The 15,166-nt window shown below is 39.1% G+C and overlaps 1 protein-coding gene and 1 pseudogene across 1 annotated transcript in view; one reads left to right on the top strand and one right to left on the bottom strand.

Annotated features, from left to right (window-relative positions):
* Nucleotides 1-15,166, bottom strand: part of TRPC5 (transient receptor potential cation channel subfamily C member 5) — a 346,676-nt gene that overhangs the window by 24,685 nt on the left and 306,825 nt on the right. The window contains exon 7 of the mRNA XM_045817615.1: nt 4,090-4,285. Within this exon, the coding sequence (XP_045673571.1) occupies nt 4,090-4,285 (196 nt within the window). The remainder of the gene's footprint in view (nt 1-4,089; nt 4,286-15,166) is intronic.
* LOC123805148 lies at nt 9,452-10,490 on the top strand (annotated as a pseudogene).

Raw genomic sequence — 15,166 nt, 5'->3', positions numbered from 1 at the left:
ATAGAGATAGACTAGAAATGAACATAGGTCATTTCAGAGTTCTTGCTCTAGTTGTGTTCGAACTGTCAAGAGGGAGAGGGACAGGGATGGGATGGAAGGGGAGAGAGAATGAAATTGAACTGTATTCCATTTCAAAAGCAACAGATGGACAGAATTTCAGAACTAGAAAAAACCTTGTGAGCCTATCCAGTTCATCTTTAGACATCCAGACTCACGGGATATCAGGGTGCCAATCAGTGATATTAAAGACCATTAAGTCAGACATATAGATGGCCAACAGGTACAGGAAAAGATGCTCAACATCACTAATTATCAGGGAAATGCAAATCAAAACCGCAATGAAATATCACTTCATGCCTATCAGAATGGCTATTATAAAAAAGATAAGGTGTAACGAGTATTGGTAAAGATGTGGAGAAAAGGGATCCCTTGTGCTCTGTAAATTTGCATCCCTTGTGGGAATGTAAATTGGTGCTGCAACTATGGAAAATAGTATGGGATTTCCTCAAAAATTTAAAAATAGAACTACAATATGATCCAGCAACTGTACTTCTGGGTACATACCTGAAGGAAGGGAAATCACTATCTTGAAGTGATATTTGCACCCCCATGCAACATTAATCACAATAGTCAAGACATGGAAACAACCTAAGCGTCCATTAGTAGGTGGATAAACTCTCTCTCTCTCTCTCTCTCTCTCTCAAATAGAATATAATATATACTGGAATATTATTCAGTCACGAGAAAGAAGGAAATCCTGCCATTTGTGACAACATGTATGAAACTATAGGGCATTATGATAAGTGAAATGAGTCAGACCAAGACAAATACTGTATGATATCACTTATATGTGGAATCTTAAATGCCAAACTCATTGAAACAAAGTAGAATGGTGAATGCCATGGGCTGCAGGTACAAATTTCTAGTTAGAATATGAATAACTTCTGGGGATCTAATGTACATCATGGTGAATGTAGTTAATAATATTGTATTACATATTTGAAAATTACTAAGATTAGATCTTAAATATTCTTACCACAAAAAGGTAATTCATGTGAGGTGATAAATATGTTAGCTAACCTTATGGTAATCACACACACACACCCATATATGTATATATGTATATCAAATCATTACATTGTATACCTTAAACTTACACAATGTTATGTGGTTATATATCACTTATCAGGGATATGTTCTGAGAAATATGTCATTAGGAGAGTTTTTCATTGTGTGAACACCATAGTTTACACTTACTACAAACCTAGATAGTATAGCTTACTATGCCTAGACTAAATGGTATAACCTATTGCTCCTAGGCTACAAGCCTATACAGTATGTTACGTAATACTGTAGGCAATTACAACACAATGATAAGTATCGTTATGTGAACGATATGTGAACATATCTAAACACAGAAAAGGTACAGTGAAAATATGGTATAAAAGATAAAAACTGGGACACACCTCTATAAAGAACTTAATGAATGGAGCTTGCAGGACTGGAAGTTGCTCTGGGTGAGTCAGTGAGTGAATGTGAAGGCCTAGGGCACTACTGTAGACTTTATAAACACCATCCCACAAGCTCTGCCCATGCTTCCTTCCAACAGGGTCAGGAACAGAGCATTAAAATTGTCAATGCTGCTCCATGAACTCTGGGCTGGATGAACATGAACATGAAGCTCCATGTGTGCTGAATTAATTGGAAATATTGAGGAGAAACTGGCTGGGTAAGACATAGATCACCACAATAGTGACTTTCAGGAGGGAGTGAAAGGTGGCCTGAGGATCAGCAGGAAGAAGAAGCAAGATGGAGAAATAAAGGAACATAGGCATTGTCATGGCAATGTGGTTTGAGCTATCACATGTTGAAGCAGTGGTAACATTAAGGAACTTTGTGCTATTCGTAAAACAGAGGATATTTAACACGGACAGGGTGTAGACCTGGAACTCAGTAGCTTGACTTTAGACATTTGTTTTTGGTTCCATTGACACTACCTGGCACAAAGGGCTCTATCTGGCATGGAATGGATGGAAGCAATGAAACTTATCTATGCTTTACAACATTACAACCTGAACATATTTGCAAAGTACAGGGACAGGCTGGCTCCACACTAACACAGACAGCTTTTACTGAAGTGTCAGTGGCACTTACTACTTGTGAAGGTAGCTCCTGTGGACTTGTGTCCTTCTCCAGAATCTTAGGTCCTCAACAAACAATGTATGGCAATGTACACTGAAGACCATCATGCTAAATCCAGGAGGGCTGTAGCATCCTCTCATTATGTAGTGATGGGGGACAGGCTTTTCTGTGCTAAAATAGGTCAAGAGCTGACTGATGGGGATGTATCTGTGCACTCAAAACTGAGGTGCTGTGAGTGAGAGGGAATCTATTTCAAAGCACTAGATATTGTTCCCATCAGAGGAAAAGATACGCTCCCTAACCACATATTCTTCCATTTCTTATATGAATATCAGCTCCATTATAGTCCTATGGGACCACCATTGTATATGTGGTCCATTGCTGACCAAAACCTCTTTATGCAGTGCATGACTGTATGTCAATTTTATCTCAATAAAGCTGGATGAAAAAGACCATCCATTCCAACTCTTTCAGTTTTGGGGTAAGGAAACTGAGGATCTCAAATAGAAAGTTACTCAAAATTACACCATTATAAATGACAGAAACAGGACTAGAGTCCCTGGTCTTCTAACTCTTAATATCTTTTTCCTGTATACTCCTGTCTCTTCTCCCCCATTTAAACACCTAAGATCCCAACTATCCTAGTAGATGATTTTATATCCTGATTTTTACAAGTCTCTCATGAAAAAAAATTCTACAAATCCACTTAGGAGAATATATTTTATTGTCATTTATGGTTAGGAAGTTCTTCTACACATAGAACTCAAAAGTTTCCTGCTACAACAAAAACCCATTCCTCTTTGGTCTGTCCTCAATGGAAATGGATCACAGATGTTCACTATCACCAATAACATTTATGAAATATGTTGTACTTACGTGTGCCTATACAGGCATAGCTTGGAGATATTGCAGGTTTTGTTCTAGACTACTGCAATAAAGCAAGTATTACAATAAAGCAAGCCATAACCTTTTTGCTGGTGGAGGGTTCTGCCACCAATTTGTAAAAAATGCAACATCTGTGAACTGCGATAAAATGAGATGTGCCTAAAGAAACATGCACATGCATGCAGATAACCAACTATTAAGATTCTTTTCTATAGGCTAAATGACTCCTCAGTGGCAAACAAAATCAGAGAAATAACACCTATCATGGAATATAAGACTCAGGTCTTTTTATCCTTTGCCTTCTATGGGACAGCAAAACCTTGAGCAACAGATGAACTCATGGGTGTGATCTAGCACCTTAATATGAACTAATCATCCAAATTCACTAAATGGGACCTTAGACAGAAAGAACATCTTTGCAAATACTCCAATTCTAGAAATGAAATGCAGAGCATAAGAAAATAAGCTAAGGTTAGATATTTACTTTGTCATCACAAAACAAGGCAGGGCCCAGACTGATCCCATATCCTATGCCTTTGTCATTTCTAGTTTAGGGTAATAAATATTGCTGATCCAATTGTAACATGATGGTGAAAAATATTCAGCAATGGACTCTACTTAAGTGCATCTCACAGTGAAGTACGGTTGTTTATATGTCCTTGATCAAAAAATAGACACTCTGTCTGAGAAGCTTCAGTTTTTGGAGGGAGATGATTACAGTGGAGAGGGAGACATGTTGTAAAAAAATGGTGCTCACACCCACTGAGCTCTCCATACTAAGGCAAGAAAATGGATTCAGAGATTTAAAAATAATATGTATAGGTAATCAGAAAGCTTTATTAAGTAGAACATCTTTTAGATTACTGAGATTCAATGGACTGAGAGGCTAAACTGAGTTGCCTTGGAAAGAAATAATTCAATCTAATAACTGGGAAAGCTAATATAAAATAATTGAAGCAGACAGATGGTTTCATTGAGTTTCCAGCAAGCTCCCTGACAATGTGACCTCTCCTGAAACCACCCTTGTAAAGGTAATCACCCTTGTAAAATAAAGCTACTCACGGCAATAAGCTGATAGGAGTTGTTCATCATGGCAATAAGCATGTTCAGCAGCACTACCAGGGAGATGACATTGTATGTCCCAAACATGGTAGCTCCCACAAACTCTGTGAACTCATGTCTGGCTTTCACATTGGTGACATAGAGATTTAAAAGGCCGAATACAGACCAGAAGAGTGACTGAAGGGTTTCAAAGAGTCTAAAGAGATAAGAGAGCATGTTAGTTAATTCTCTACGAAGAGTGAGAAGAGAGAAAGGAGTGAGGTTATCTGCTTAATAAGGGGGCTGCCATATTTGCATTCAAACAGGTAAATTGATGATCTCACAATATTTTGGTCTCTTCCCCAACCCAAACCAGCCAGGCTAGTTTGTTTGTTTGTTCCCACTTCTATGTCTTATGCTTTGCCTTTCTACCTTAATATCATCTCCCTCTTCTTGGTCTATGCAGAACCTGTGATATTCCAAGACTTACTTCCAGGGCTACGTACTCCACCAAACTTTCTCATTTTCAGACCATGTGATTTATCACCCATCTAATTACATAGAGGGAAAAATGAAGTGGTGCTTGCATTAAGAATATGGTGTTTGGGTTAGATTGTTCTGCATGAAAATATCAGCTCTGACACTTGCTAGATGAGTGAACATGAGCAATTTAGCATCTGATACTTTTGTGGGGGCCCAGAATAGTTCTTAGCTCAGTTGAGGAGTTTAAGGATTCTTGAATTTATACGTTATATGGATTGTTTTTAATGTTGTATTAACTAATAATTATTGAGTACTATAAAATCATACCTGGCACTTTTACATACATTATCATTATGATCCTTATAAAAACTTTATTGTTACTGCTGAGGTAACAGGGTCACAGATTAAATGACTTGCCCATGGTCACTCAGTTATAAGTGCTTATTAACTGTTTGACTTTGTAAAAGTTACATAGCTTCTTTAAACTTCAAGTTTCCTGATCTCTGAAATGGTTATTGATAAGATAAATATCAATCATTAGCATTTATTGTCCTCTTTCTATGTGCCAGGCACTGTGCTCTTTTCAATGTATTATAATATTTGATTCTCAGAATCTACTTTTTTAAAAAATATTTTAATGTACCTCAGATTAAAAACTGAGGTACAAAGTGGTCACACAGGCAGGGAGTGGCAGAGGTAGGATTTGCAACCAGCTCTTCTGACTCTGGAGCTCATACCCTTAGTGATTGGCATGTGATTAGCATTAAAATTGGCAGCGATTCTAATTGTTTACTTGTGTTCTTCATTAGACTATGAACTTCTTGAGGATAAGGATACCATCTTAACATCTTCATTGCCTGGCACATAGCAGTTGCTGAATAAATGTTTGTTGAATAAATCTATAAAAGATGACAAGAGAAGCAAATAACTAAGGAAAGTACAAATGAATGGCATCACCCTGTGATGACAGTAGTGAGAAAGCTATGAACTGAAATCAGAGGAGAAAGCTGAAGAAAATCAGTAAGGACCTTTAATATTTGCTCAGAATAAAAAGGGCCTTTTATGGGGACTGAGTTTGTATCCATGTAAATAATATGAAAAAATATGGACTGAAATTTGAGTAGAGAAATCAACAATGATGAAGCAGAAATAGCCACAAGTCAATGGTGATAGTCGACAAGGAGGTCACAAATGACCTACTAGGTCATGGCTCTGTGCTAGCTAATTATACATTTATTTGTGATTATTGAAAACTTACACAATACATTTTAGCTACACCTTACAGTCTTACACCTGCATTCCTGGATAAAAGCATGGACTGGAACTTGTATTCCTGGATTGAAATTCTGACTCTTAACTCTTTTGTGCCCTAATTTCTCCATCTGTAAAATGGTTAATAATAATAATGCCTACCTGATATCAGGGTTGTGAGGATTAAATGAGTTAAGTCATGTACAGCTCATTTTGTAATATAGCACTCAGTGAATTTTAGTTATTTTATGAGTATTACTGATCTTCCACCTAAATACAACCTTGTTGTTGCTTTACCTTTCTTTTTAATTTTTATTTTTATTTTAATTGTTGTTCTAGAACAGTTTTCTGCCTTTTACCCCATCCCAACCCACCCCCTCACCCTCCATACCTCCCTCCCATTTCCACCCCCACTTGTTATTGTCCATGTGTCCTTTATACTTGTTCCTGCAAATTGTTCACCCTTTTCCCCTGTAATTCCTTCCCCTCTCCTCTCTGTTTTACCTTTCTTCATTGTCTTTATAGATTGTTATCCATTGCGATATTTAGTTACACATAACTGCAATCATAGTGTATACATTTTTTTGCTTTTAAAATTACACATTTTGCATATATATGGAGTCTACATAGGTAACATTTTAATACCTGCCCAATATTCCATTCAGCAAATATCAAGGTTGTCTAATGGTTTTATCAATGCTTTTGATGAGAATTGATGGTACACTTTTAGATTTTCAGATGACACAAGTCTGGGAGGATTAGCTAATAAATTGGGTGACAGAATCAAGTTTCAGAAACATTTTAACAGCTTGGATAAATGTGCTAGAGCTAATAAGATGACATCTAATAGGGATCACTGCAGAACATTATTCTCAGGCCAGGTACCCAAATAGAAGATGAGGGAGGCAGGAGAAAAGTGAAGAGTTTTTGCTGAAGCACGTTCAAAGTGAATCAGCAGAATGACAGAGCTGGCCAGGCATTTCACCCATATTGGTGGAGGGTGAAATAGAAGTAATCTTCTAGAATTAGATAGGATTGCTACTAGACTTCTTCCTTTTTTTAAAAAAATAGTTAATTTATATATATTTTAGAGAGGAGGTAGGGAGGGGGAAAAAGAGGGAGAGAAACATCAATGTGTAATTGCCTCACAAGCACCCCCAAACTAGAGACCTGGTCCACAACCCAGGCATGTGCCCTGACTGGGAATTGAACTGGCAACCCTTTGGTTTATGGGTTGGTGCTCAATCCACTGAGCCAAACCAGCCAGGGCCATTGATTTTACTCACTTAATTGTTCATTCAATGGGCATGTTGAGCACCTTTATATCTTAGTCCCCTCTACGATAGGTACAAACAAGGCTTACTGAAGTGGGGATCCCAGTCTAGTGGGATGAGAGACAACAAATGACTAAAATACAACAGGTTAGTCATTGTAAGGGAGATGTGCTTAGAATGCCATGGGAAACACAGAAGGAGTCAGTTACTGTGAATGAGGTCTCAGTAAGAAAAGGCTTAAAAGAACAGGTAAAGTTTTGGCAGAGCTTAAAGGGTGGGTAAAAGTTTACCAGGACATCCAGATGAGGGGATAGGCATTTTAGGTAGAGGAAATGCTATGTGATATGTGAAGGCCTGTATGGCTGAGATGCTCTCCTGTTGTTGGGAAAGGGCATGATGTTGACTATCAAGAATAGGAGTAACAAGGTAGAGCAGTGGGGTCCAGATAACTAAATCCTGTATGATACTGTGAAGAGGTAAATTTTACACTGGAAAAGATTTAGATACCTGGTGAACATGAAGACAGGGCAATGACAGGATCACACTGATAATTTAGAAACTTGTATATGGCACATGGGGGAGAAGTAAGACTTAAGGCTGGCACATGGAACATTTTCTAGAATAGATTAATATGTAAGGACACAAAACAAACCTCAATTTAAGAAGATTGAAATCATATCAAGTATCTTCTCTGATCATAATGGTATCAAATTAAAAATCAATCACAAGGAAAAACAGAAAAACACAAACACATGGAGGCTAAATCACATGTTACTAAGCAATGAATGGGTTAACAAGGACATCAAGGAAAAATTCAAAAGATAACTTGAAAGAAATGAAAATTAGAACACAACACACCAAAATTTATGGGACACAGCTAAAGCAGTGCTAAGAAGGAAAATCAGAGCAATACAGGGCCATCTCAAGACACAAGAAAATTGTCAAATAAACAAACTATATGCTTAAATTTACTAGAAAAAAAACAAATAAAGCCCAAAGTAGAAGAAAGGAAATAATAAAGATCACAGCAGAAATAAACAAAACAGTCTAAAAAAATACAAAACATCAATGAAACCAAGAGCTGGTTGTTTGAAAAGATAAACAAGATTGACAAACATTTAACCAGTCTCGTCAAGAAAAAAAGAGAGAGAACCCAAATAAATAAAATCAGAAATGAAAGAAGAGAAATTACAAATGAATACAAAGGATTGTAAGAAAATATTATGAACAACTATATGGCAACAAACTGGACAACCTGGATGAAATGGATAAATTCTTAGAAACATACAATCTTACAACACTGAATCAGGAAGAATGAGAAAATCTGAATTTACTGATTACAGTTAATGAAATTGAGCAGTAATTAAAAAACTCCCAACAAAGAAACATCCTAAGATGAATGGCTTCACAGGTGACTTTTACCAAGCATTCGAAGAACATCTATTCTTCTCAAAGTCTTCCAAAAAATTCAAGAGGAGGGAAGACTCCCAAGTTCATTTTACGAGGCCAGCGTGATTCTAATTCCAAAATCAGATAAAGACAGTACAAGGAAAGAAAACTATAGGCTAATATTTCTGATGAACACAGATGCTAAAATTCTCAACAAAATATTAACAAGCTGGACTTAGCAATATATTAAAAAGATCATACACCACGAACAAATGGGGTTTATTTCTGGGATGCAAGATTGGTACAATATTTGCAAATCAATAAATGTGATACACCACAAAAATAAAACAAAGGATAAAAATCACATAATGACATCTACAGATGCAGAAAAATCACTTCATAAAATCCAGCATACATTTATGATAAAAATCCTCACATAGTGGGCCCTGGCTGGTGTGGTTCAGTCAGTTGAGTGCTGGCCTGCATACCAAAGGGTTGCTGGTTTGATTCCCAGCCAGGGTACATGACTGGGTTGAGGGCCAGGTCCCCAGTATGGTACACGGGAGAGACAACCACACAGTGAAGGTTCTCTCCCTCTCTTTCTCCCTCCCTTCCCCTCTCTCAAAAAATAAGTAAATAGGCCTCAGCCACTCACCTGAGTGCACAGAGCTGGTGTGTCCTGCAACTACCTGTCCTCCAGCTTGCCACATCACCCTACCTGTGACCCATGTCCTGCCGTAAGGGACTGACTGGCTGCAGGCCTTGCTGAGTAGACCCTGCACCTGCTGCCATTTCAGCGAGACAACCATGTGGGACCTGGTCATTGACGTGAACCCTAAGCCAAATCCATGGCCCCTACAGGACCTGGGACTGCGGCCCTCTTCTGCAAAGTAAGTGCTAGCACTGGGGCAGTTTTAGGGTGAACCCCACTACTCCTCTGACCTGGTGCCCATCAGCAGTCCCCTCCACATCCTTGGCTCATCACTGATTTCATGGACCACAAGAAGCTGGGCTGTCAGCTCTATAGAGGCCCCCAGCCCTGGCCTGGACTCAGGACTTGAGAACCTGAAGGCCTTGATCTGCCTCTGCTGTGGCCGACAGTTCACCAGGGCCTGGAAACTGCTGCGCCATGCCCAGTGGGACCATGGACTGTCCATTTACCAGACAGAACCTGAGGCCCCAGAGACCCTGGTGCTGGGTCTGGCAGATGTGGCCGCAGCCATATCAGCAGTGCTAGGGCCGGAAGTGGAGGCCAAGACCTCCTGGTTCAGTAGCCTCCCCAAGCAGAGCTCCCACCTGCCCCATGTGCATGAAGACCCTCAGCTCCTTCAGCAACCTCATGGTGCACATGCACTCACACATGGGTGAGCAGCCCTATGCCTGAGACCTGTGTCCCTACACTAGTGCCCAGAGTAGCAAGCTCAACAGCCACAAGGAGACCCACCAGTAACTGCAGCCTCAGAGCCCCTACCTGGCCAACACCAGTCAGGAATAGGCCTCAGCTGCCCCTCTGGAGCCAGCTGCCCATGCCACTGCCCCAGCAGGCACCCTCCTGTGTAGCTGCAGAGAAGGGGCTGAAGCCACCATGGCAAGTGTGCAGGAACCTGGGGCTCCGAGTGGTGGAGCTCAGGCTGGCCCTGGTGGGGATGACTGGGGAGTCTCCAGCAAGGTAGAGAGAACCAACTCTAACCAGAGCCTGGAGATATCACCCAAGAAGACACCAAACCCAGTGGGCAAGAGCCATGGGCCAGGGGACAGTTGTGACACTTGTGGGAAGCATTTTGCCAACAGTAGCAACCTGACGGTGCAGGGGCACGCACACACAGGGTAGTGGCCCTATGCCTGCAAGCTCTGCCTGTACACCTTGTGCAGAGCAACAAGCTCAACGGCTGCTGCCACATTCACAGCCTGGGTCCCAAAAGTGCCCACTTGGAGTGCCCCCACTGCTGTGTGCCCTTTGGCCTGTGAGCCACCCTGGACAAACACCTGTGGCAGAAGTACCCTAAGGCTGGCAGGGAGGCCTGAATGGCAGAAATGCCCTCCCTCCCTGCTGTCCCTGGTACCACTTTTCACATATCTATTGATCTTGTTCTTTCCCTGCTGTAAATAAATCCTCCCTCCCTCAAAAAAATAAATATAAATAAATAAAACCTTGAAAAAACATTCTCACATAGTGGGAATACAGGGAACATAACTCAACATAATAAAGGGCACATATAACAAACCCATACTCAACATCATACTCAATGGGCAAAATCTAAAAGCATTTCCCTTAAGATGAGGAAGAAGACAGGATGTTTGCTTTTAGTGCACTCATTCAATATGGTACTGGAAGTCTTAGCCACAGCAATTAGACAAAAAGAAGAAATAAAAAGCACCCAAATTGGAAAGGAAGAAGTAAACCTATAATTATTTGAAGATGACATGATACTGTATATAGAGAACCCTAAAGATTCCACCAAAACTACTGGGAATGATAAATAAATTCAGTAAAGTAGCAGGATACAAAATCAATGTCCAGAAGTCAGTTGAATTTTTATACACCAATAATGAACTATTAGAAAGAGAAACTAAGAAAAACAATTCCATTTACATTATATTGAAAAAAATACCTAGCAATACATTTAATCAAGACGTGTAAAAGGCCTATACTCAGAAAATTGGAAGACACTGAAGAAATTGAAGAAGATACAAATAGTGAAAGAAGATACAAATAAGTGATGCTATGTTCATGGACAGAAAGAATTAACATCATTAAAATGTCCATACTTCCCAAAGCAATCTATAGATACATCACAATTCCTATCAATATACCAATGGTGGGTTTCACAGAACTAGAACAAATATTCCAAGCATGTATAGGGAACCACAAAAGGCCCCAAAATAGACTCAGCAATCTAGAGAAAGAAGAACAAAGTTAGGAGAATCACACTACCTGATATCAAACTATACTACAAGGCCATGGTAGTCAAAACAGCATGCTACTAGGATAAGAATAGGCATATAAATCAATGGAACAGAATAGAGAACCAAGAAATAAACGCGTGCCTTTATAGTTAATTAATATTTGACAAAGAAGGCAAGGATATACAATTAGGTAAAGACAGTCTATTCAATAAATGCTGTTGAGAAAATTGAAAGACATGTCCAAAAAAAAAACAAACAAACAAACAAGACTACCTTCTTACACCATACACAAGAATAAAGTCAAAATAGATTAAAGACTTAAATGTGAGACCATAAAATGGAAGACCCTGAAAATCATAGAAGAAAACAGTCAATAAAACCTTGGACATTTCTCTTAGAAATATTTTTTTCTAATATGTCTTCACCAGCAAGGGAAACAAATGAAAAATAAATAAATAAACAAATAGGACTACATCAAACTAAGAAGTTTTTACACAGTAAAGAAAACCATCAACAAAATGAAAAGACAACCCACTGAATGGGAGAACATATTCACCAATGATACATCTGATAAGGGGTTAAATCCAAAATTTATGAAAAACTCATATAACTCAACACCAAGTAAACAAACAATCTAATTTAAAAATGGTCAAAGGACCTAAATAGACACTTCTCTCAAGAGGACAGGCAGATGGCCAATAGACATATGAAAAGATGCTCAACATCACTAATGATCAAAACAATGCAAATTAAAACCATAATGAGATATCACCTCACACCTGTCAGAATGGCTATCATCAATATATCAAGAAATAACAAGTGTTGGTGAGGATGTGGAGAAAAAAGAACCCTCGTGTAATGTTGGTGGGGATGCAAATTGTTGCACCCACTTTGGAAAACAGTATGGAGTTACCTCAAGAAATTAAAAGTGCAACTGCCTTATGACCCATAAATTCCACTTCTAGGAATATATTGGAAGAACCTAGAAACACTAATTCAAAAAAATATATGCACCCCTATGTTCATGCAGCAGCATTTACAATAGCCAAGATTTGGAAGCAGCCTAAATGTCCATCAGTTCATGAGTGGATAAAAAAGCAGTGGTACATTTGCACAATGGAATATTACTTGGCCATAAAAAGAAAGAAATCTTACCTTGTGCAGCAGCATGGATGGACCTGGATAGTATTATGCTATGCGAAATAAGCCAGGCAGTGAAAAACAAATACCATATGATTTCAGTTATATGTGGAATCTAATGAACAAAATAAACAAACTAACAAAATAGAAACAGACTCATAGATATATAGAGAACAGACTGACAACTGAGTGGACAGAGTTGGGGGCTGGATGTAAAAGGTGAAGGGACTAAGCAAAGGGAGATGGAGAAGCAAAGTAAAAGAGAGTAAAGGGGTGATAAATGGTGATTTAAGGAGACTTGACTTGGGGTAACCACACAATATAATATAGTTAATGTATTACAGAATTGTACAACTGAAATCTATATAATTTTATTTACTAATGTCACCCCAATAAATTCAATAAAAAGTTTTAAAGACGTAAGCTGGGAGACTAGTTATGCATGCAACAGTTCTTGGAAGAGATAATTCAGGCCTGAACAAAGACACCAATACAATGGTGTATATGTGTAGAGGATGGATTCAAGAAATATAATATTTAGGAAGTAGAACTTAAAAGGCTGAGTGAGAAACTAGATGTGTTGCATGAGAGAAAGGGTGATGGTCCCAGATGACTCCTAGGATTCTGGCTGGTGTCACTTAGTAAGATGAGGAATTAAGTGAAAATAGGTTTGGGGTGGGGATGTGGAGATAAGGAATTTAGCTGTGGACATTTTGTGTTTGAGGCCTGTGGCCCAGCCAGGTGTATTTAGGAGGCATTTGCCAATGAAGGCCAGGGACTTAGAAAGAGATGCAAAAACCCATCTGTCCCTGGGTTCTGCATGAGTAAGGTAACACAGGGTGCCCATGTGAAAGTGGCCCCCTTAACTATAGCATTTATCATGATCTGGGAAATGGGCATATTCAGCGATGAATATCCCAGTCATCATAAAACTAGTCCCACATGGCTTGCGTATGAAACATATCAGCTGCTTAATCTGAGGGACTCCACTTTGCTCCACATTCACAGGGGGAGATAGAAAGTCCTCCTCAGGATAAATAGACCATAGTGGCTTTTATCCTGGCTGTTGCCTCAGAAATAATGTCCTGTGTGTGTGGATCACTTACAGCCATTTCTGATCTCTGATTGTTCCATAGTGAGCTGTGGGTTCCGCATCAACCTAAATATGTTCTTTCATTCTGCGGCATTCAAAACCAAAGACCTAGTCCCCATATTAGTTACTCTCACAATACATTTAAGTAAAGGTTCCTCAGGAAGGTGGAAATATTAAACTACAAAATGAAACAACTTCTTCACTCTGTACTCTCTAATTTCAGTAGTTTCTTGGTGTCACCCTCTCCCTGCATTGACAACCTTCTTGCTGACCACAGGTCTTAGAGGTATTTTCTATTGTCCCTGCATAATTGTTCCCTTGGGGGGCAGCTTTGAGGCTGGAGTCCCAAGCTCAGAGTGATTCAAGTCTCAGATTGGTTTAGCATTAAGGCCCAACCCAGCAATTTATTTTAATTTTAACTATTACAGATAATAATAACCAAGGGATTGTATGTTTAGCATGCTTCTTATTATTTTCCATTTCCTTATATATCCCATGAGCCAAGTCAGAGTCAGGTTTACTACCATTTGTAAATTCCATTGGTAACTTTTACCTTTAGTAACCTATCACAGCACAACTGCAGTTTCATACCATAGGTGACTAGGTAGCCATCTAGGGAGCAAAGGTTCATTATTTTCTGCCTTTCTCTTTTTTTTTTCCTCTTCCCAAACCACTACATGTTTCTGTGAACCAGGGCTATTCTAGCAAATCCTATTTCTCTGACATCAACTAAGGGGTTCTGAACTCAATTCCAATATCTGGGTATAGGTAGGTCCCCCCACATAAACACACCACCAATTCTTCAACACCCTCTAGGTGGTCCTACAATTCAACTCAATTCTGACATTGCTGGGTTAAGGGCTTAGTCCCACAAGACTGCCCCTCCCCCCACTTCAGATCCCATTCAAAAGTCCAGGCATGGTTCTAACTAACTGTCTGTAGACTAGAGCAGCAATTTTCAACCTTTTTTTATCTCATGACACACATAAACTACTAAAATTCTAGCACACACCAAAAAATATATTTTTTGCTGCTCTGATGAAAAAATAGGTATAATTTTGATTCATTCACACCAGGTGGCTATTGTTGTGTTGGCTGTTGTTATTTTTTTTTTTATTTGACAATATAAGGAAGAAAGGTCAGTGCCTCTAACTAAATAGTCAGGTGTTGTATGTTTTAAAAATTCTTGTAGGCACACCTGTGTCCTGCAGCACATCAGTTGAAAATCACTGAACTAGAGGTTTCCATGAATCTCTTCTTGGTTTCAATTAAATTGCTAGAGCATCTCACAGAACTCAGAGAAATATTTTATTTACTAAATTACTGGTTTATTATGAAAAGACATAACTCAATAATAGCCAAATGGAAGAGGTGCATAAGGCAAGATATGTGGAAAGAGTGTGGGGCTTCCATGCCCTCTCCAAACACATCTCCCAACATCTTCACCAACCTGGAAGCTCTCAGATATATATCCTTTTGGATTTTTATGGAGGCTTCAACACATAAGCATGATAGATTAAATTCATTGGCTATTGGTGATTGAACTCGATCTCCAGCCCTT

The sequence above is a fragment of the Phyllostomus hastatus genome, unplaced genomic scaffold (assembly GCF_019186645.2).
Source record: "Phyllostomus hastatus isolate PE091 unplaced genomic scaffold, TTU_PhHast_1.1 phas_scaffold_28, whole genome shotgun sequence".
In the NCBI taxonomy this organism is placed as follows: domain Eukaryota; kingdom Metazoa; phylum Chordata; class Mammalia; order Chiroptera; family Phyllostomidae; genus Phyllostomus; species Phyllostomus hastatus.
Note: the sequence above shows the minus strand (reverse complement) of the source record. Positions and strands in the feature narration are given on the sequence as shown.